This window comes from Brienomyrus brachyistius, chromosome 4, assembly GCF_023856365.1.
Source record: "Brienomyrus brachyistius isolate T26 chromosome 4, BBRACH_0.4, whole genome shotgun sequence".
Lineage (NCBI taxonomy): Eukaryota > Metazoa > Chordata > Actinopteri > Osteoglossiformes > Mormyridae > Brienomyrus > Brienomyrus brachyistius.
Genome location: NC_064536.1, coordinates 8,905,969 through 8,928,938, shown reverse-complemented (window position 1 = coordinate 8,928,938; position 22,970 = coordinate 8,905,969). Strand labels below are relative to the sequence as shown.

The window sequence follows — 22,970 nt, the reverse complement described above, 5'->3', positions numbered from 1 at the left end:
CTCGTCCTCCAGGGGGCTGGCAGAGAGTCAACAACAACAACAACAACAAATTTATTTTTATATAGCGCATTATCACAACATTACATTGTCTCAAAGCGCTTTACAGTATCCTCACCCAAAGCCCCCAGTGAGTAAGCCATAGGCGACAGTGGCAAGGAAAAACTCCCTAGAAGGAAGAAACCTTGAGAGGGACCAGACTCAAAGGGGAAGCCCATCCTCCAGGGGCCGGCAGGGATAGTCAAATAGAGAGAGGAGAGCAAGGAAGATAAGCCAATGCCGAAGCCGAGTCTTCTTCCAATTGCCAGACAACCAGAGGTAAGGCAGCGGGTCATACATGGAAGATCAGAACGGCGAGCTGGATGCAGGGACGTCACTGGTGGTGGTCGGGTGTGCTGGATATCTTGATAGATTGAGGTCTCCAGGCATCACCCCCAGGAGGAGTAGGGGAAATAAAATGTACAATTAGGCATAGTAGAGGAGGCTATTGGCAGTGCTAAAAGCTAGGTGAGTACAATATGAAGTGCAATCTGCAAGCTCCGGCAGATATGGCTATGGCAGCATCAGTAGGAGGGCGAGGCAAGTGGGAATGCCGGCATGGGGAGTCCCTGAAATGTCAGCACTCCAGTTCCACAAGAGATTGCGAAGCTAGAGTGACAGCACTGACAATCCAGTTCATCCAAAGCCAATGGCACCGATCCCCACCCAGCTCTACACCTCACACTACAGGTCTGACTGGGAGTGAAGAGTTAGCTAGGGCTAGAACTAGTGTCCCTATACGCTAAACTAAACAGGTGTGTTTTTAGTCTGGACTTGAATATTGAGAGTGAACCTGAAACCCGCACATCCGGTGGAAGACCATTCCACAGCAGAGGAGCTTTGTAGGAGAAAGCTCTGCAGCCTGCCGTAGCTCTTTCTACCCTAGGCACTAACAGATATCCCATGGCTTGAGAGCGAAGCAAGCGTGGAGGGTTGTATGTGGTCAGCAGTTCACTAAGGTATTCTGGTGCAAGGCCATTTAGTGCTTTATAAGTTAATAGCAGTATTTTATAGTCAATTCGAGACTTAACTGGCAGCCAATGAAGAGAGGATAAGACCGGTGTAATATGATCAAATTTTTTAGTGTTTGTTAGAACTCTGGCTGCAGCATTCTGTACCATCTGAAGTTTATGCAAGGATCTAGAGGGCATTACAGTAATCCAGTCTGGAACTTACGAAGGCATGTATTAGTTTTTCTGCATCATTAAGTGAGAGCATCTTACGAAGCTTGGCTATGTTCCGTAGATGATAAAATGCAGTTCTAGTAATACTTCTTATGTGAGCATCAAAGCATAGATCTGAATCGACAAGAACGCCAAGATTTCTAACTACCATGTTAGGTTGTGTAGGAAGGTTACCAACGTTGAGTCAAATGATAAAGATGGCAAAATCCTAATTTATAAAGCATAAATTTTAAACGTGGGGTGGTGCAGTGGTTAGCACGGTTGCCTTACACCTCTGGGACCCGGGTTTGAGTCTCCGCTTGGGTCACATGTGTGTGGAGTTTGCATGTTCTCCCCATGTTGTCGTGGGGTTTCCTCCGGGTACTCCGCTTTCCCCGCACAATCCAAAAACATGCTGAGGCTAATTGGAGTTGCTAAATTACCCGTAGGTGTGCATGTGTGAGTGACTGGTATGTGAGTGTGCCCTGCAATGGGCTGGCCCCCCATCCTGGGTTGTTCCCTGCCTCGTGCCCATTGCTTCTGGGATAGGCTCGGGACCCCCCGCAACCCAGTAGGATAAGCGGTTTGGAAAATGGATGGATGGATGGATGGATCAGTGAAAGTATCAATTATTGTTACTATTAAAACACCTTCAGTCAAAAGCTCCGGTTCTAACATGCGTCTCCACGTCCATCTTGACCATCCGTTTGTAACTGGATCTCACTTTCCAAAGTAACTTAAATAAGCACGTAAATACAGTCGAACCTCGTTACTACGTACCCCGGATACAACTTTTTCACTTTTTCAACGTACAGGTTTCTAATTCCCGTTTTTAGCCTATGTATTATTCCAATAGCAGCCATTGTTAACAGCGTACAGCGTAAACTTCGATACAACATCCAAATTTCTAGAGAAAATACGAAAACTAACCATCGTTACAACGTGCAGCGCTCTCCCCGCCCACCACAACTTGTGTCGCTGCATCTACCTATATCTACCCGATCTTCGCCCGACAATGCACATTTGTCTATTGCGTTGCTTGGCAATGCTGGCTTTATTCCGTCACGGCCGGACTCCGGTAATAACAGCAGGGCGCCCCGTACGTTTTTCCTCTTGTCATTCAAGCACGTGTCAAAATGTCTCCAAAACGAAAGCAGAAATAATTAATTTGACCAATATTTCATTAATATTTTCAGGCCAAATGCCAATTTGGATGCGAATGTTTATTTTAAAAATCCATTTTGACCAGCCGTTGTGTATTTTCGTTGCCGTTTATCGCCGGCCGGCACTAAGTAATCGTGAGTAATTTAAGGAAAATTTCAAGGATCCAAATGAGCTTTGTTGAATTATTTAACAAGTAATAATGTGTTCGTTTGTTTTGTAGTCAATTTAAGGGTCTGTTCTATTAAAGTTTGATCATTTACATGGATATTTCGTGAGTTCTTTCATCCATCTTGCACTAAGTGGTTACAACGTTCTGTGCTTATAACGTACATGTTTTTGATATCCCGTCTTGTACGTAGTAACGAGGTTCGACAGTAACGTACATATGCAGAATCTGCTGAACATTAAAAGAAGGACAGGAAGAAATCAGAAGCTATTAGTACATTTTATGGTAACAAAACCGCCTGAGATGTTTGTACGGAACACCATGATACTCAAAATAAAATAAATAAGTATATCAAAAAATATAAATAAAATGATGAATATTTCAATAATGTATCCTTTTATTTTTAAATAATTTCATAAAAGGTATTATATTTCATAATAACACTTGCCTTCCATGTATAATTTTAAAATTTACATATCGTATTAAGTTTCGTAATAATGTTGCGATATTCATTAGACAATCATTATTATAAAATAATATTTTCACAATAAAGTTTAACTTTTCACATTATCCACATGCATATTTATACTGCATCAAGAGGTGTTTTGCAGGATTGGCACTGCAGCCACCGGATAAAACTCACACTGTTCCATTGGGACTGGTGTGGTGCTGAGGTGTCACCCACTGCACGGCTGCACTCAGGTTCTCATCCCTGAGGTGGTTCGTCGTGTGGTGGGTGCGGTAAGGCACTGTACTCAGTGTGTGCTCCTTACCTCCGTACCTTACCTTACCTTACCTTACCTGCATCAACACAGTACAAATGTACATGTTAAAAAAGGTCTTTCAGTACTAAGAAATACGTAGATTAATACTTTTCTATTCAAGGTTAAAGGGCTCAGCCTTTAATGCATTGTGTTGGTTGCCATAGGATAATATTTTGGCTTTTAACGATAACCAGTGAAGCTCAAAATTTATGAAAATATTAACAAAGAGGTTCATTGTTTTGTCTGATATGCTGAATTATATGTCTGACTTGGAACAAGTGAAGTAAAAGTAGTCAGGGCTGGAGTGGGACTGAATATCTAACCAGGAATTCAAGCCCCCGGACAGCCCAATATAAAACTACATAAACAATTACACTGTTATTATATGTTTCTATTCACACATCCATTTCTAGGCTACTGAACACACAATCTTACCTACACACTTTAATTTTACCTTCATGTCATTTTTACCAGCACATTTCACTAATATTAATAACGCGTGGAGCAGCTTTGACATAAATAATGAAGCTTCGTCTCAGTGCCTGTCCTTGTGTCTCTTCCCCGTGTGGCCAGCAGCCATCGCTGTCCATCCCCTTTGTCCTCTCATTGTCTTTGGCCCTAGTGTGTTCTTCCTTTTCCCCACATGGCTGCATTTGGCTCATTGGGATGAGTGTGTGACATAGAGGCTGGGACCAGCTGGTCATGGGTTTGAGGCAGGTCAGGAACCAACCTCACCTCTTTCATTTAATTATTGCTTTTCTATTCTTCCCAGTGTTTGTTAGTTCTCTGTTCTGCTTGTGAAGCTTGTCCCTTGTTTTATTATGTTCCACATGTTTCTGTACTTTCTAAGTATTGAATTCCTTGTGTGTGTTTCTTACTTTCAGTGTTTGTGGGAGTTTTCCTAGTCTTGTGTTCATTAATATAAGTTACTGCACTTGTTGCCTGTTTTCCTTGCACTGTTGTTATTGGTTAATTGTCTTATATGTCACATCTGCTTCTTTATTAGTTCGGTACAGCAGCCTGAGCATTAGATTGGCTACAGAAACCTGCAGTTTTATATCTTGGACCCAGCAGTGTGGCCAGTGTCATTATGCTATGTGAGCTCTGTCTTCAGAGTGACCAATGCAGCTCCAACTGGCTCTGGGAATTTTCCGGCTCCCAATAATACATTCGATAGCTCAGTCTTATCATTTATAAAATGGCATTTGACTGCTAAATAAGCTTCCATATGTATGGATGTCCGCATGTCAGATGTTAGTCTTACTGCTTTGGCCTTTCTCACCTCTTCCTTTGCTTTCTCTTTTTCTATCTTAAATGTTTCTGTCACCAAACCCTTTCATGTTTGCCTGTATGGGAGAATGTAGGTTGGATCCAGGATGCCCACAAACTCCCTAAATCCAGCGTTATCCACTATGGTGAAGGGTTGTGCATATTGACCAAAGCCTCATCAATCATTTGTTTCTTGGTCTCCATACTGGGAAAATTATACAGATTATTGGGTAATACCCTCACCCAAATCTGATATTATATATTCATACAATTAAACTGAACCTTGGACACAATAATGACTAATAATTGTTGTGTTCGCCGAAAAGCGGGGTAGCGCACGGACAGGCAGGCAGGCAGGATACAGGGCAGAACTCGAGGTTTAATCAGCGAACGAAGCACGAACATCGACTAACATCAATGACAGATCAGGGACACAGACAAGACTTAGACTTAAAAAGACAGGATCAAATCAAAATAACAAGACACAGCTGGGTACGATCAAGGAAGCACACGTGGATAATCAGGGGGGCGTGGCACACACGAGGATATTAAATATTAAACCAACATCCCAGCAGATTCTAATTTTTCAGTATTGCAGGAGAAAAGATGGAATAGAATAGAATAGAATACATCTTTAATGTCCATCAAATTTACATCAGATGGAAATTCATCTTTGACAGTGACGAATTCAACACACAATACAAGCAACACTATACACAATGAACATATGTCAATGCAACTAAAAGTATCAGTCCAGTTTACTCCAAGCGAGAAAGTTAACATAAATAAATGCATTTAAAACAAAATACATAAGATACCAATAAAATAAAACTAGCTGCTAATAAATTTATCTAAGAAAAATAGTCTTTGTTCAGGATGGTTACAGCCAATGGGATAAATGACCGCTTGTAGCCTTTTTTCCTAGCTAATGGGACTACAAGTCTCCTGCCTGATGATTGGAAGGTACAGTGAAGTGGCTGAGTGAAATCTTGATAGACCTGTTGTGCCTTTTTTGTCAAAATCTGTGAGTACAGGTGGGAGAGTTGATGTTGTTTATGTCCAATGATTTTCCACTCTTCAGTTTCTCCTCAACCTTGTCTTCATAATTCAATTGGGCTTTTTTATTAATCGTCTAGTGTCCTTTGTCAGCTCCTTTATTCTTCCTAAATCACCCTGCATAAAAGATATTTTCTTCACATTTAGATGGTATTTAAGTTTCTTACTAACCCATGGTTTGTTATTTTGGTAGAAATTTATTACACACAAAAATTAATATAGCTAGTTACGGTGTCATTTAATAGTTCATAATTGCTCTGACAGTCCTTATCGCTTAGAAACAAATCCCATTCCGCTGCCTCAAAACAGCCCCTCGGTATGTCCACCGAGCTTTCTGTCCAGGCTTGACAGTGCAAAACAGTTGGTTTAGTTCTCTTTAAGGATTGTCGATACTTTGGTAAAAGGTGGATGACGTTGTGATCTGACAGTCCCAAAGGTGGGCGGGACCGGGAAGCATAAGGACCTTCCACGTTCCCGTAACATAAATCTATAGTTCTGTTCATTCTTGTAGGACATGTGACATATTGTTCCAAATTAGGCAGTAATGCAGAGACATCACATCTGTTAAAATCTCCCAGTAGGAAGACGGGATCATCAGCAGAGTAATGTAGAGCCTTATAATACTTAGCAGCAATCCTCTCTGCCGCGAGTTTAAAGTCTGGCCTCAGCACATACATCAAGATCACTGTTATCTGACCAAACTCACGAGGTAAATAATACGGTCTGAATGAAACAGTCTTTAATTCATAATGAGTGGTGCAATCAATGTCACGTACCGTGAAATTTGTTCCCCAGCTGTAGTTTATGAACATACACAGTCCACCTCCAGTTTGCTTTGCCGTCTGTATTATATCCCGGTCACAGCGAACTAGAGAATATCCATCTAAACTGATATTATTGACATCCTCGTTCAACCATGTCTCAGTAAAGCAGATCAGGTTAGCCTTGCTGAAATCCCTATCGTACTTTATCAGTGCAGCACGTTCATGCATTTTGTTCAGTAGTGAGCTCACGTTGGAAAGAGTTACTGTCGGAAGGGGGAAGCGGCTTCCACGGCGTTTAAGCCTGTTCCGAATCCCACCTCCTTCTTAATGCTCCATCGAGGATAGATTATTCCAGGAGGGCTAAGGGGAAATTTCGGAGGTCCTTTGAGGGAATACCGGAGATTCAGTAGTTCCTCCCTGGTATAGACACGAGCGTTGGATACCGGATCGCCATGCCTCGAGTAACACATTTCTCCTCCATGTCCGCTTACAATATCCCAAACTATTACAAGGGCAAAAAATAAGTATAGCAATCTTAATCAGCGTATTGTCAAATATAATTATCATGCAAAGAAGTAGACAAACATACACAATGTCACTGCCGCGGGTCAGCACTCGCGCATGCACCCCTGCATTATTGTTGTTCAGAATACCGTTTACTACACAGTGGCCCATTCTCAACTGACATGCGATCTGACATCAATCTAATAGGACGTCAGTTGAGTAGCTGGTCCTGCAGAGCAGCCCAGGACACATTCGCCTTCACATTGCTATAAGAATGTGGCCATATGCAGCCCAGACCACCTCCCAATGTGGGTTGAGTGATCGGATCTCAATGCATCTTCAATGCATCCTGGGTAATTAGCGCTGTCCACTTGTGATTGGATCACCCAGGACGCATGTTAATACCAGGTGGAAACAGGACCAAAGGGTCTATGTCCATTGAATCATACCCACAGTCAATAAATCATTAATGAATATCCATCCATCTATCCATCCATCCATCCATCCATCCATGTCCTAACCGGTAATCCAGGTCAGGGTCAGGGGGAGTGCCTGGAGCCTTTCCCAGGCAGCATAGGGCCCAAGGCTGGGGCCCACCCTGGACAGGATGATAAATGAATGTGATCTCAGCTAATGAAACAAACTTGTTTTGTCGTCTTGTTTCCTATCTGTAGAAACAAATGGGTGAAACACAGAGGGAATTTCAGCAGAGAATTCAGATGAGAGAGAAGGAGCTGCAGGAGCTCAGAGAGGCTGTGGCCTCATTCACAGTGAGTATGAACCTGAGGAGAAGATAACAGCTGGCTTGTGATCATATTGAATCTTCTTTCAGATTCAACAGATTGCAGATTTACAGACTTGCGTGGATTAATCAAATTAATGCTGCTGTGGGTTATTCTGGGTCAGTGGGATAAAGTTGCTAGATTACAGAGTTTAACCTAGTGTTGCAGCAGTAGTAGCTTATTTATTTTAAAAAATACCATAAAAGGCCCATCTGAGAAAAATGCAACTTTTCACAACCCAGCATAATGCAAATAAACACTAAAAAAGTCACCTATTAAACTGAGACCTCATGGTGACAACCAACCTGCCCCATACAGCCACCAGTCTCTGCCAAATCCCTGCAGCTGACAGTGTATGAGCTTAATGAGTGATCATTTCCAATCAGTGCTGGCTGGGTTTCAGTACCTGAGCCATCCAGCATGGTGACGCTCCAAACCCCAGTCCTGTGCTGATTTTATACCTCCTGTCAGCTCACAAAGTCTCAAAAGGGGCCAATTGTAATTTACCGTCCACTGCTCCCTGTATTACCAACAGACCTCAGCACAGTCAGCAGTGGAGGAGAGCGAGAGGATCTTCACTGAGATTATCAGCTCCATTGAGAGAAGACGGTCTGAGGTGACAAAGCTGATCAGAGATCAGGAGAAGGCTGCAGTGAGTCAGGCTGAAGGAGACATGGAGAGACTGAAGCTGGAGATTGATGAACTGAAGAGGAGACACTCTGAGCTGGAGCAGCTTTCACACACAGAGGATCACATCCATTTCCTCCAGGTAACAGAACAGCTACTTTGGCAATAAGAAAACCAGAGTATTCAAATGGATGCATATTGTCATTGGTATTTCAACTAGTCTGTCATTGGTCAGATATTAATGGTTCTGTTAATTAGATTGCAATACACATTTGTATTGATGAAGCTGTTTAATCAGACTGTGTGTCTGTAGAGGCGCCAGGCTCTTCCTGTCACTCCTGAAGCTGGATTTGGACCCAGAATCTCTGTCAGTCCAAGATCTGATTTTGGGAATTTGAGGAAGGCGGTTTCTGAACTGAAAGATCAACTGGAGAATGTTTGCAGAATGAAAATGGCAGAGATCCATCACCCAGGTTAATACATTTTCTAGTCTGTTCATGTTAATATAGACCAGGGCTGGCCAATCAGGGCTGTCTGTGGGGTTTTGCTGGATTACTAATTAGAGGACTGATTGGCTGAAGGGTCTCACACCTGGGGTTGAACAGCTAACCAAAAGGTTACCCCAAAGACCTACGTACACACTGGCACTTTGCGGGTAAGATTGCCCCCCCCCTCTGATGTAGACCATGCAGAGAGAGTATGCAGTGCAGTCAGCCTCACATTTGTGTGACCAAGTCAGTTTGTTTTCAATAAGTTTAAATCTTTGTGATAACTGGTGAAAGAGCCTCACATTCTACCTGCTGCAAAACCCAGATTACATGAAACATGTTTCTTCTACATTACAAAAACCAAAAATATGTATTATGTGTAATTTACCATGATTTGCAGTTTGTTAAAATGCCTGTTATTGTCCCTCATAATGATAATACCCCACTGCTGTTATCTCCACAGTGAGTGAAGTCCATCTCTCACAAGTAAATTCCATTTAATCACATCCCTGTTTCTCTCTGTCTCCTTCTAGTTACCAAAGACACTGTCCTACCAGTATTAGTGCCCAGGACCAGAGCAGAATTCTTACAATGTGAGTCTGTTCACACACTCGCTTCTCTCTCCCTGTATGAGGTGGACTGTGTTTTATTGTGTTTTATTGTGTTTTATTATGTTTTATTGTGTTTTATTATGTTTCATTTTCTTCTGCTAGTGGAGCTTCTCTTTCTCTCTCCCGCTGCCTCCTGGTCTTTCACATTTACATGAGCCTTTTATCTCAGTAGACTTTGAATCCAATTGCTAAGTAAGGCAAGTTTATTCAGGGTGCTTTTCCACTGCACCAGGTACGGTACTTTTGGTTCTTTCCCTTTTCCATTGACTTCCGGTCAAGTACCAGTACCAGACGTTCCAGTACCAAAAGCACCATTGGAGCTGGGATACTTTGTCAGTACTTCGGAACTTTGGTGTGGGACTTACAAACACGTTCATTGTTCTCTTCTCATATGTCATTGCTTAATTATACTGCAGTCATAAAGCATTCTAAACACAGCTATTAATATTTATAAAAAAGCATAACATATTATACCCATCATTATAATGCTTTATGAATGCTTTATGACACACTCAACTATAAGGCACTATAGATACCTTCATAATGCAATACAAAGCATCCTTAATGCTTATACCGACCATTTTAATGCATTATGAAGGTATTTATAGTGCATTAAAAATGAGGGCTTCTTAAATAATTCATTATGCATAATAAGCATGCCCATAATGTGTTATGCCTTTTGATAAATATTTAAAGCCATGATTATAATGCATAACAATGGATTATTATTTGTTGTGAATTTACTAACAACATGGCCTTAAGTGTTCCAGAGATTTTATAGTGTTCCGTAATCTGAGCAAATGGAAGCATGTAGATGTTGAACAAAGAGGCTCAGTGAGGATTAGAATTGTAATTGGTGATCAGTGTTGACACACCACAGCACACAGTGTACAACACCGAAATGTGTCCTCCGCATTTAACCCATATGTGACATGGTGACATAACAAGGGGCAGCTAATTCAGCGCCCAGAGAGCAGTGCTTTGCTTAGGGTCCCTCAGTGGTGCCTTGCTGGTCGGGGATTCAATCCAACAACCATTAAGCCACCACTGCCCACTGCCAATAACGGACCCTTTAGAAACTCCACATGTAATTTCTGTTCATTCAGATTCATAATTACCCTTCTGACAGAAAGTAGTGCCTGACTTGTAAAAATAATTCAAACCCATTAAATAAGGCGGCTGCTCCACCTCCTTCCCTAAGTGCTCTAGTCTCACTGATAAAGGGCAAGTAGGAGTAGCTGGTTTGATCAGGGCTGCTGCATAGTTTTCATTTGACCCCATTTCAGTTTAAAGCATAAAAATCAAGGTTTATCTTGATAATAAAATCAGTCATTAATAATGATTTTCCAGCCACAGACCTGATATTCAGTAAAGATCAGTTTAACGTATTAAACACATTGTCTGACCCAGTGTGTAGGTGACACACAACAGGAGTCAGATGAGAGAGAGTAGCTGTGGGCTTTGATGCACTTTGTTCCCCCTGAAGTCAGTCAGAGCAGGAATGGCTGACACTGGGGCTACTCCTCACTGCCTAGTGTGGGCTGTAGCTACAGCAGGGGATCCAAACCAAGTAAGCGGGGGGGGGGGGGGGGGGGGGTAAGGGCCCAGCCTGTCCTAGATGTCATCATGCACTGTAATGCTGAAAGCTGGGAAACTGCCCTCGCTTTGTTTGGATAGCAGGAACTTTTGGTATCACTCAGTAACAGCTCATCAAGGCCTTTTATCTGCATCCTTATCCTGTGTGAGCTACGGTATCTATGGGCAGTGAGGTCCGGGGCAGGGGGGGGGGGGGGGGGGGGGGGGGCTTCCTTCCTTTACGTTTGCTTCATTAATATTGTCCTAAGATGGCAATCACAGTCTTCCCCAAACTGGTTGTGACACTGAACATCTCCTAAGTCTGTGCATTAGGGCCATGACTTCACACGACACGCCTACACCTGCGTGCGTAGTTTACATCTATCTGGAGGACTGAAGGTCATGTCCACCAGGGGGCAGTGCGAGAAAACCATCTTGGTCGGTTCCTTCGTTTCCAATCTCACTTGTTAGTATGAGGTTGTGGCATTAAATGTTGTACAAGGACGAGGGAGTCAAGAAGGCGCTCTGACGAACGCGCTTTGAGTAGAGCTGCAAACCGACTTGTTTTGTTTACCGTGTAGTATGAACTACATGCAGTTTTACTACTGTCTGGTTTTATTTAATCATCCAGTGACTGCAATAACTATACATAGTCATGATGACAGGCTGTGAAAAAAGAAAAAAATGATGGAAGAGATTAAACAAGAGATAAAACAGTAGCACCTTTTCAAATCAGCCGCAAACTGATTTTTGGCTTATTTCTAATGAATTAGGAAATATTTAAACAAACATTATACCTTCACCATTTTCTGACCACCGAGCCATTGACATCCATGTATCCATATTGTCATCGTCTATCCATCCATCCATCCATTTTCCAAACCGGAAAATCCTTACTGGGTCGCGGGGGGTCTGGAGCCTATCCCAGAAGCAATGGGCACGAGGCAGGGAACAACCCAGGATGGGGGGCCAGCCCATCGCAGGGCACACTCACACACCATTCACTCACACATGCACTCCTATGGGCAATTTAGCGACTCCAATTAGCCTCAGCATGTCTTTGGACTGTGGGGGAAACTGGAGTATCCGGAGGAAACCCCATGACGACATGGGGAGAACATGCAATCTTTGTCATCGTCTACTGGATATAAAATATCTTCAAACGGGAAATTAAACAGTTCAATCTTGAAAAATAAAGAAGCTATTTTAAATACAGAATGAATAATTGACTTACACTAGAACAGACCCAATACAGAAAAAAAGTATTGCAATAATAACATGATGTAACTAAATTTGTCAGAAGGTTTAGTAGTGACTTGGCGTGAATTGGAAGAGATGAAGAAAACTAAATTATAAATCAGATTTACTGCTTTAACCTGCAAACCAGTCAACCGTCTTACTGATACAGAAAATAATGTAGGAGGTGACTTACAGAATAAATTGGATGATTATATATAAACATAAGGCAGAAGGAGCCTTTGTTAGATTGTGGCAAAAATGTGCCTTGTGCCTTGTGGCTTGAACAAGGTGAGCAGAACTCAGCCTATTTCTTTAGGCTGGAAAGTCAGCAAGTCAGGAACAACTGCATTATGCGGGAGAGGATTTATGGAAATGCTGCAGATGACATCAAGAAAATTCTGCTTTACTTTAATAATTTGCATGTCATTAGTCTTGATTGAAGATTTTTGATTTCTTCTCAAACATCATGGGAATAACTGATGCGGATCGTGAACTTTGTGACGTCCCAATTGATTTAACTGAGATGTCTGCAGCAATAAATTACTTAAAAAATAATAAATCGCCGGGAACAGACAGTCTAACCTCAGAATTTTATAAACCTTTCACTGAAAATCTTGCTCTTTTCTTACGGCAAATATAAAATGAGAGCATAATAAACTCAGTACTTCCTGCCAAATTATGCCAAAGCATAATCAATATAATTTTAAAACCTAATACAGACTTTCTTTTAGTTGATAATTGGCATCCAATATAAAGTTCTAGCTTTGATTCTAGGCAAAAGTGTGGAAAATGACTTTGAACTGTATTTGCCCTCTCCCTCTCTTTCCTTCATTCTTTTTTTTGTCCTTTCCTTATTCTTTCTCTTCTCTTTTCTCCCGCTTTCGGCTAGTATAAAAGTATATGAATAATTTCATCATGCATTACCTGCTGCGATGGGCTGGCCCCCCATCCTGGGTTGTTCCCTGCCTCGTGTCCATTGCTTCCGGGATAGGCTCCGGACCCCCCACGACCCAGTAGGATAAGCGGTTTGGAAAATGGATGGATGGATGGATGTTTAATAAAGCTGGGAAAAAATGTTGTACAATCGCAGCCTCCACAGTGAGCTGCTAATTTTGTAGCCCTGCTGCAGCATCTCTATACAGACACTCCTCACTTAACCACCGAGTTCCAATCCTACAACTAGGTCCTTAAGCTAATCCAGAGTCTTTTTTCATCATTGCTGAAGACTTCAATCAAGCAAATCTGAAGCCAGTTTTACCCAAATTCCTCCAACATGTGAACTTCCCAGCTAGAGAGAATCTGTCTGGACAATGTTCACACAAACGTTTGTGAGGCCTACAAGGCCCTCCCCCCCCCCCCCACCTCGGCTACTCAGACCATGTCACTGTGTTCATGGTTCCTGTGTATAAATCCCTGATGAAACACAACAAACCAGTCGGTAAGAGTGTGGCCAGCTGGTGTATATAAAGTCTGTGATCAATGACCACGAGAGCCGACCAAAGGCCCTGGATGACGAGGGAAGTGCTCACATAGCCCTCACTCTGCCTCATCACTACCTTAACCCCCCCCCCCTTACCCCATAACTAAAGGCCACAGACCGACCCTTAAGCGCTGCACTGCACTTAACACTTTGTCACTCTGACATGGGGGCAATAATAAGAATCCCCATTATTCTTTGTCTGCCCCATTATTCTGCTTCTGTTCCTATTTTCAGCTGTTATAAATGTTAGACGTGTTACTGCTGTTACTACTATTATCATACACTGTTTTGCACTGTGAACTCATGCTGTTACAGTGTACATGATGGTGAATTCAGGTCTAACTGACTACAGAAAAAAACATCATACTTTTAATATAGTTCTAACAATATTGCACATTACCCAATAGTGCACATTACCCAATATTGCACAATCTACTCCTCTTCCTCAGTTACACTGTCCTGTAAGTCCTTTGCACATTGTCTTGTCTTGTTTTCTGTATTGGACTAAGTTTATGTTTACACTGTGGGCCCTGAGCTTCGCCATTTCATCTCTCTCTATACTTATATATGGTGCAGATGACAATAAAGTTCAATTTGATTTTGATCTCAGAGTCTTGATTCCAGTGCAGCAATTTGGAAAAAGAGGGAACTGAGCTGGAAGGTGAAGCTTTTAATTTACCTGTTGATCTACGTTCCTACCCTCACCTATGGTCATGAGCCGAATGAATGATTTATTCGGTGATGACCGAATAAATGAGATTGCGAATACAAGCAGCAGAAATGAGTTTCCTCAGCAGGGTGTCTGGGCTCAGCCTTAGAGAGGGTGAGGAGCTCAGACATCCGGGCTCAAAGTAGCGCCGCTGCTTCTCCGCATTGAAAGGAGTCAGTTGATGGTTCTAGGATACCTCTTGGACGGCTCCCTGGGGAGGTGTTTCAGGGCATGTCCAACCTGGAGGAGGCCAGGGGGCAGACCCAGAGATTATATATAATATTATAATCTCTCTCTCTCTCTATATATATATATATATACACCCTGAGAGATTATATATTGTACTACATTATATATAGATTATATGTTATATATTAGATAAGTGGCAAAAAAAATCGATGGATGGATGGAACTGTATGAAAAATAATGCTGCTTATGAAAATAGGTAAGAATTTCAGGTTAGAATTTCATTGTACCTTGTACGCATGACACTGCTTTCTTAGAAACTTATGCTGCCATTGAATTTTGAAGATGCTGTACAAAGAAGGACACAATAGTGTTCGGAATATTTTTTTCTTGTCTGTGAAAATATACAGCTCTTCTGGACACTCATTCTTAAAAAAATCAGATGCTACTTTAATACTATCTGTACCGTAAGTAAAGACAATGTTCCGTGACAAAACGTGACCATACTGCCACCCCAATTTCTGGTGGCACTGCACGTCGCGCATGCGTCTTGTTATCCTCATGTAAGTGCACAGACGAAGCCGGAATCAAGACACAAAAAACATTTGGCGGCCAGACTGGTACCTCTGCACGCACGTACAAGTGGACGTGTTTGTGTAGACTTTTATGATGCATTTTACTCCTCCGCGGACGACCGCCTGCCGCACTCCAAATTCGCCTTTAAACGCCAACATAGATTATTTTGATGAGGATTGTTGTAGTTTGCATATACATATAAATGTGTATGCATATGTGTGCAGACTTGTCCCGAATTGAAAATCTCACGCCAGCCAGTTGATCAAAGTTGGCAGCCCCGTGAACTGCCGCTCTGAATTTGTAAAACGTAGGGAAACATAAATAGACCTCGCGACTGTGGTACATGTGCAGGAAATATCAGAATTACTACTAATAATACTTAAATAGGACACGTGCGCATGTGCAAAGTACACAGCTTGACCAGAGAAATATGAAAGTTTCCATGTACGCATACGCGGTGTAATACGCGGGTGATGCGCTTTGCGGAGAACCAGCGAGATGCGTCCGCGTTGGGAGCGTTGCGTCTGCGCGCTGCTGGAGAGAGGTGTGTCCAAAGTGGATTAAAAGAAATTCATATTGTGATCTAAAGAGAAACTCACTTTTAGTGGTAATCTTTGTCGTATGATTTTATGGTTAATATGTTTGATGAATGCTGTTTGTAATTTTATTTACCTGTAATTAAGGCCATTAGTTTAACACGCGCATTATTTTGGCGCGTGTTCCCGCCGGCGTCGCGCGGGCGTCCAACATTTCCTGAGGTATTTCACATATTTGACTTTTTATATTTTATGTATCGTACAGAATAATAGAGCGCAGGCTAAAGTGCAGTTCGGTCCCCAGCGAGTCTCTCAGCGCGGCGTGTCTCACAGCGCAGGGGGCAGCCGGAGCGCCGCAGACTCGGGCGGCTACATGAGTATATTGGGAATAAAATGTGTGTATTGGAGCGAGTTCTGTGTGAGTGAGTGTGTGAGGTGTGACAGTGATAATGATGGAGATGCTGGGCTTCGTCATGGGATTAATCGCTCTTCCTCTTGCCTACAGACTCCTGCCAGCTGACGCTGGACCCCAACACAGCATACAGATACCTGTCTCTGTCAGGGGGGAACAGGAAGGTGACACGGGGGAGAAAGCAGCCATATCCTGATCATCCAGAGAGATTTGACTGCTGTCCCCAAGTTCTGTGCAGAGAGAGTCTGACTGGTCGCTGTTACTGGGAGGCTGAGTGGAGTGGAAATGGAGCCCGGATAGGAGTGACTTATAAAGGAATCAGGAGGAAAGGAGACACTGCTGACTGTGGGCTTGGATTCAATGACAAGTCATGGATGCTGTTCTGCCTTCCTGACAGTTACTCTGTCTATCACAATAATAAACCGACTGACATACCCATAAAGCCCTCAGGCTCCCGCAGAGTAGGAGTGTATCTGGACCGGGCGGCTGGTACTCTGTCCTTCTACAGAGTCTCCTCTGATGGACTGACCCTCCTGTACAGCTTCACCTCCTCATTCACTGAACCCCTCTATCCTGGGTTTTATGTTTATCCAGACTCCTCCGTGTGGCTGTGCATGCTGGGATAGCTCACTGTGTGCTGGAGGAATCATTTTTACCGTATCAGAGTGTCACATGTCGCTGCTTCTCCGTGGCAAAAAGGTAAAATCTCTGCTTTATAACCAGTATAACCCTTTTTACTCTGTCTGAAGTGTGACGTATGTTAATAAAATAAGTATTTGGGTTCTGTAAGCTGAACAAACATACAAAATGACTTATGTTCTATGTTGTCTGTAAATGCACCTAAACTGCCAAAACAAATTCATAGTACATGCAGTTGTACCAATAGAGTTAATTCTGATTCTGAATAAAATAAAATGTCATGAAATCTAAGCCTGATGAGTAAGGGGAGCTTTTCCCCTCCCCTCTATATGTATATTTTATATTTCTGTCTATATATTGTATGTGCTACCTGTACACTGACAATAAAGGCTTCCTATTCTATCCCATTAATGTCCCGGTTCCGCGCTGCCCAGAACGTAACTGAGTAACTGACTTAATCCGCGCTCTCTGCTCACTGAGCGCAGCAGCCTGATATCGCAGCGGCGACACTTTGGCCAGCAGGGGGCGGCAGACGGCAGACAGTTTATTAACTCAAAACCTACAGCGGTCCTGAGGTAACTTAGTAAAGATAATAATATAATCAAATTAATCATATATTAACTAAGTAAACAAAAATAACATAAAATCTTAATAAGGCATGTTAGTACAACAACAGAAAGGCACCTGATCATCAGTGAAGTAGTGTAGGTGATTACCAATTACCAGAAAAAACACATAAATCCTGTTTCATTAGGAATCCTGAGATATATACAGTACTGTGCAAAACTCTTAGGGAGTCATAGGAAATGTTTAAAGTTATTTATCTGGGTAGTAAATTTATATTTTCTCAGTATGAAAAAGAAAATTTAATATTAGAACGTGCAAATTATGTGTAAAACAAAAAAACTAAAAGTAATTTCTTATGTTCTCAAAAAAGTTACTGATATCTTGTTGGATGGCTAGATGAACACCAATATGGTTCCTAAACCTCTCCTCAGGTTCACCTCAGCCATTTCATGTATTTGTTAAATTTCACCACCAACTTAATTAATTAATGAAACTAGTTTTGAAAAGTCACTGAGGTATTGATTAGCTATATGAGGTGAGCTAGTGGTCATGTCAAAAAATACATGAGTATATTGAAAATACTGCCAACACTGGGATGACTTTAGGAGTGATTTTGAAATGGTTAAGGGAAAACAGTTTGACAGACATAATATCATAGGTTTAAATCAACATGGAGATCATTTTGCACAGTACTGTATATATATATATATATATATATATATATATATATATATATATATATATTCTTTTTTTATTCTACACAGTTTAAGAATAAGATTATCAGCCACAATATAACCCACAATACACTCACAGTGGCACTGCAGTAATACAGATATACCCCTGAACACAATGGGAAGGTGGATTCTGACTCCCTCTAGTGACGAGCTCCACATTCTGTGCTGCTGCCTCTGCTGGCGGCGTGTTTGTTTCTCTCCCTCCTGTCTAATTTAGACGTGGTGCACTTGTTCCCCTGGGGGTGGGTGTATAAGGTGGGTCCCCGGCTAAGGGGGGAGGAATCGATCCTGTGGCAGCCACCACGCCGGCTTCGGCTCTGCATCAGTGTTTCATTCTCCTTTTCTGTTCTGTTCTCTCCTGTTTGTGCTCTTTGTTAATAAATCACCCCTGACAATCCAACCATCCCGGGTCTGAATCCGTTTATGCTGCGTCTGACAGCAGCCGGAACAAAACACTTACAGAGACTGAAATGCATGAGGGTTTACAGCCTATATGCACAAGCATTTCTCTCACATCTGTGATACACTTACAGACGGTGACACACATGCAAACAGGGAGATTTATCCCTCTGGTGACAGAAACACAGACATTTTTGTCTCCAAAAGCATACAAATTATCACAGTTGTGTCCAGTTACTGTGACACACGTGTGACACGCATGTAAACTGTCCTTTCACAGTCACAAGACTGACTGTCACTGTCATTCCTCTGGGCAAACCCCTAATCCTAACTAAGGTAACCGTATCTTTTATCCAGCTCTAACCTGAACCATAAGTAACCAAACAAAATATAAGACTTTTGGCTAAATTTATTGTTTGATTGCATTCATAGATTTTTGTAAAATTGAAGGTTATTTTGTGGAGAGCTGAAAAATGTTCCCACACGCTAAAAAGTAACCAGTTTTGACACATTGTTGGGATGTTTGTTCCTCACAAATGCAGTAAATACAAACCCCTACACACACACATTCACATACACACTCTGAAACTCCACATATATCATTCCATTCACCCTATTCATGTATACCATCGCAGTGGCCGGCGTCCAGGCAGGATGTTCACCAGACTGAGGAAATCCATAATTTCCATTTTAAAACTAAAGGCAAGTAAACTGCTGATTCTATTTCCACCTGCACTCCTCGGTATTCTAACATTTTTGGTGCAAAACTGATATCTTTCTTTTTTCTACATGTCTCCACCAGGCTGTTGTAAGATCATCCCTGGGTGCATCAAACTTGTGGACCACTGCCTGCAAGGGAGCGGAAATTGACTGGAACCCTGTCATAAGCAAAGTTTGAGCCTCATAAATTTGTTTAGAATCAATGTTTCTAATTAAATAGTTTAATTTCTGTATTTTACTTGTATACCACATACATAAAGCACAATGAGCGCTTAAAATTTCAATTCACAGGGTAAAACGTCAAATAAAGTGTTTTAACAGAATATTTCATGTAATTTCAAGGTCACAGCAAAGTTGCCCTGCAGCCTCATCGGCAAAGAGCAGGAAACTGATGATGTTTCAATGATCCGTGTGTTGGCCAGTGAAACTGACAATGTACTGTATATTGGGAAATTTTTTAATTTATTATAAACACAGTACTGTATATTAATCTGCAAAACAGTCTGAAACTTAACTGAGATACAGAGGTTATACACTGATCAGCCATAACATCATAATAGGTGAAGTGAATAACATTGATCATTTGGTTACAGTGCAATCTGGCTGTGGGGGGGTTATATTAGGCAGGAGGTGAACGCTTTGTCCTTGAAGCTGATGTGTTGGAAGCAGAAACAATGTGCAAGTGTAAGGATGGGAGTGACTTTGACATGGGCCATTTTGTGATGGCTAGAGAGCTGGATCATAGTGTCTCCAAACCCCCAGCTCTTGTGAGATGGTCCTGCAGTGGTCAGCAGGTTCATGGTGGGGCCCAGGCTCACTTTTGTGCCAAAATAGCCTTGACTCGTCAGGGCGTGGATTCCGCTAGACCTCTGAAGGTTTGCTGTACTATCTGGCATGTAATGAGCCTCCGTTACCCGTTCACATATTTTCCTTCAGTTTTGGAGATGATATGAGTCATCTAGCCATCACAACTACGCCCTTGTCACTCAAATCTTTAGACTTGCCCATTTTTCTGCATCCCAGTATATACTACACATTGTTTATTTGCTGCCTAATAGGTCCCACCCACTACTAGGTGCCACTGTTGCCAGGTAATCAATATTATTCACTTCACCTGTCAGTGGGCGAAATGTTTGATATATAGTTTCAAATATCAGTAATTTAACCAAATTCCAAAATAATAAATGTGGACTGGAAATAATGGAGGCTATTGCTTGTGAGGAGTGAATTGAACTTAATTTTGAACAATGTTTCAAATTGCTACATACCTGAAATGTTTGTGGTTTCTTGTAGAAAGAACAGAAGCACTTGAGGTTTGCCTCCAGGACATCACACCTCCATTTAAGCACCTTTACAAAGTAAGTAATTTCCTTGAAATATCATAATTTTTTTTTTTTCTGGACAGCTCTAAGACTGGGTTTCCGTGGGACATTATAGGAATTAGGAGTAATTAAACCAATTTAGTGAAAATTATGCTCTTACATAGCATTAAAAATGGTTTAATTGACAAATAAGGCCTTAAATGGCTTTAAAAAGCATTACATTTTATTGTCATGTGCACTAAACATTTAATATACAAACAGGACCATTTGGCTAAGTTCTCCAGCCTGTGATTGGCTGGTTTGTGATGCATTTATAATGCTTGTGGGTATCACTGTGCTCTCAGAATGGAGTTACAAATATACCAGTGTAACATATACAGTGTTAAGGGGGAATTTGCTTCTTGGTTAATTAGTGACAATTGCAAATGTTTTGTGTTGATTCTTCAGCTTCATATTCAGATTCGCAGATTCATCAATTCTACAGAAGGGGAAATAAAGTTTGTGCTATTTAAAAGCCAGACATGTTAAATTACTGCAGGACACATTAACATGTCCACAGTGCCTGTTGTATGAGACCATCATGATTATTAAAAATATACACTGTGTTTCAAAAGGACCTGTGGGAGTAAAACTGAGAGTTACCAACACACACCTTGCTTATACCTCTATACCACTGTGAGTCCACACAAGTTAATGTAAAGAAACATCAGCTAGTTTCGGGGAGCACATTTTGACATGACCATGATTCCATGTTTAGTGAATACTTTATGTATAGAACATAATATGGACTTTCTGACACCTACAGAAACCCTGTAAGAACAAGCAAAAGTCTATATAAACTTTCACCAGCTGTTTCGTTTTTTTATCTCATTTTTATCTCATACATCTTACTGACTGATCCGAATGTTAATACATTTTGATGTACAAGTTGTAGTAATTGCATGTTTGAACAACCTCTGTCCTCCTAATATTTTTCCTTCTTTACCGTTATAGGCAGGAGAAAGAGTGAGGTGGAGGTAACAACACATAGATGGGTCAAGTAAGCAGCAGGAGCAAGGAGCAGAAGAGGAAATAGGAAAGAAGAATGGAGAGGAAAAGAGAGAGAGAGGAGAGAAGACAGATGAGGAGAAAAAAGCAGTGGAAGAAGGAAGCAACAAACGTAAAGGAGGAAGAGGCTATGAAGACGGAACTTATAGCCCAGCGAAGGCTTTCCAAGCCCAAGGGGGCAAGCGGCCGGTAAAAGGAAGGAAGCAACAAATGTAAAGGAGGAAGAGGCTATGAAGACGGAGCTTATAGCCCAGCGAAGGCTTTCCAAGCCCAAGGGGGCAAGCGGCCGGTAAAAGGAAGGAAGCTTTTCTCATTGTAATTCATTCATGCATGATAATAAAACGATACGTTTATCATATTGGTTTGTGATTTATTATGCTTTATTTTTTACATAAACATTTCAGCGCACAATTAAAATGAAGTGGTGATATAAGGATATTTTAAGTGCTTAAAAACTTAAAACAGTCTTAAATAACCACCTTAATTAATAAACATTGATGGGTGAAATAATGAATTTTTAAGGTTTACGGACCCTTATAATAATATTAAACTATCCCTTTATTAGAATTAAGGGGAGATTTAAGTAATTTTAAGTAGTAAAGGAACCTTACAATACTCTTAAACTGCCCCTTAATTAATCAGAATTAAAGGGCAATGTTATGTTATTACAAACCTTGAAACAATCTTAAATTGCCCCTTAATTCATAAAAAAACACTAAAATAATATAACTCCCCAGAGAGCACACGTGGATTGGTACTATGTCTCCGCGATGCTTGAAAATCCATCGGCAAACATCTGTGTTGCAGAAACATCGCTACCGAACATTTGATTCCATATTCCCCCGATGTCTGCGCCATGTATTAGAACAGCGACGCTGTTAATGTGATCACTACCTTTAGCCCACTGTTATTTACCTTGATTATGTTATTATACTGGGCAGGTCAGGCCGGGGGAGCAGGCGGTGATGTAGTGCGTTGCCGCACCAACCACAAGTCCAAACTGCTGGCGATCCCGACCGGCGACCCCCCAGGCAGACACACGGTCCAGTCCCACCTTTATTATAATTACTTTTATATGCAGTAATTGGTAACTAGTAATTTTCAGTAACTTGCACAAGGTTGCTGACTAGTAACGTTACCTGTTGGCTGAATCCGAAATAGCTGTAGTGCAACGATGCTGGATTGTTACAGGGACTGTGGTAAAAGCAAATGCAGATCCCTCTATTCTGATTGGGTTAAAAATCAAATGTTTTACCTCAGATTTCATCCATTTGGTGATGTGCTCTTTATAATATGCCATGTTTTCCTAAAAGCAGATTTTCTAAAAAGAATGGCAAAATAGAGCAGCGCACTGAATTGTAATGCCTGTATTTTGAAACGTATCGTGTTGTCAGACTCTCCGATACACAGCTCTATGGTCCATACAGAGGAGATG

General features: G+C 41.5%; 1 protein-coding gene and 1 long non-coding RNA gene across 16 annotated transcripts in view; one reads left to right on the top strand and one right to left on the bottom strand.

Moving 5' to 3' along the window:
* The window catches only part of LOC125740020 (tripartite motif-containing protein 16-like), a 411,298-nt gene that overhangs the window by 359,232 nt on the left and 29,096 nt on the right, over positions 1-22,970 (top strand). The window contains exons 2-6 of one of the 14 annotated variants that reach the window (XM_049010695.1): positions 7,561-7,656; positions 8,204-8,437; positions 8,609-8,768; positions 9,317-9,376; positions 16,201-17,153. The exons of the other annotated variants lie outside the window; for them this stretch is intronic. Of the exons in view, the coding sequence (XP_048866652.1) occupies positions 7,561-7,656; positions 8,204-8,437; positions 8,609-8,768; positions 9,317-9,376; positions 16,201-16,733 (1,083 nt within the window). The 3' untranslated portion in view covers positions 16,734-17,153. Of the gene's footprint in view, positions 1-7,560; positions 7,657-8,203; positions 8,438-8,608; positions 8,769-9,316; positions 9,377-16,200; positions 17,154-22,970 lie in introns of those variants that run through there. 14 annotated transcript variants of the gene reach the window in all.
* The window catches only part of LOC125740033 (uncharacterized), a 303,704-nt gene that overhangs the window by 267,415 nt on the left and 13,319 nt on the right, over positions 1-22,970 (bottom strand). The gene's annotated exons all lie outside the window — the stretch shown is intronic.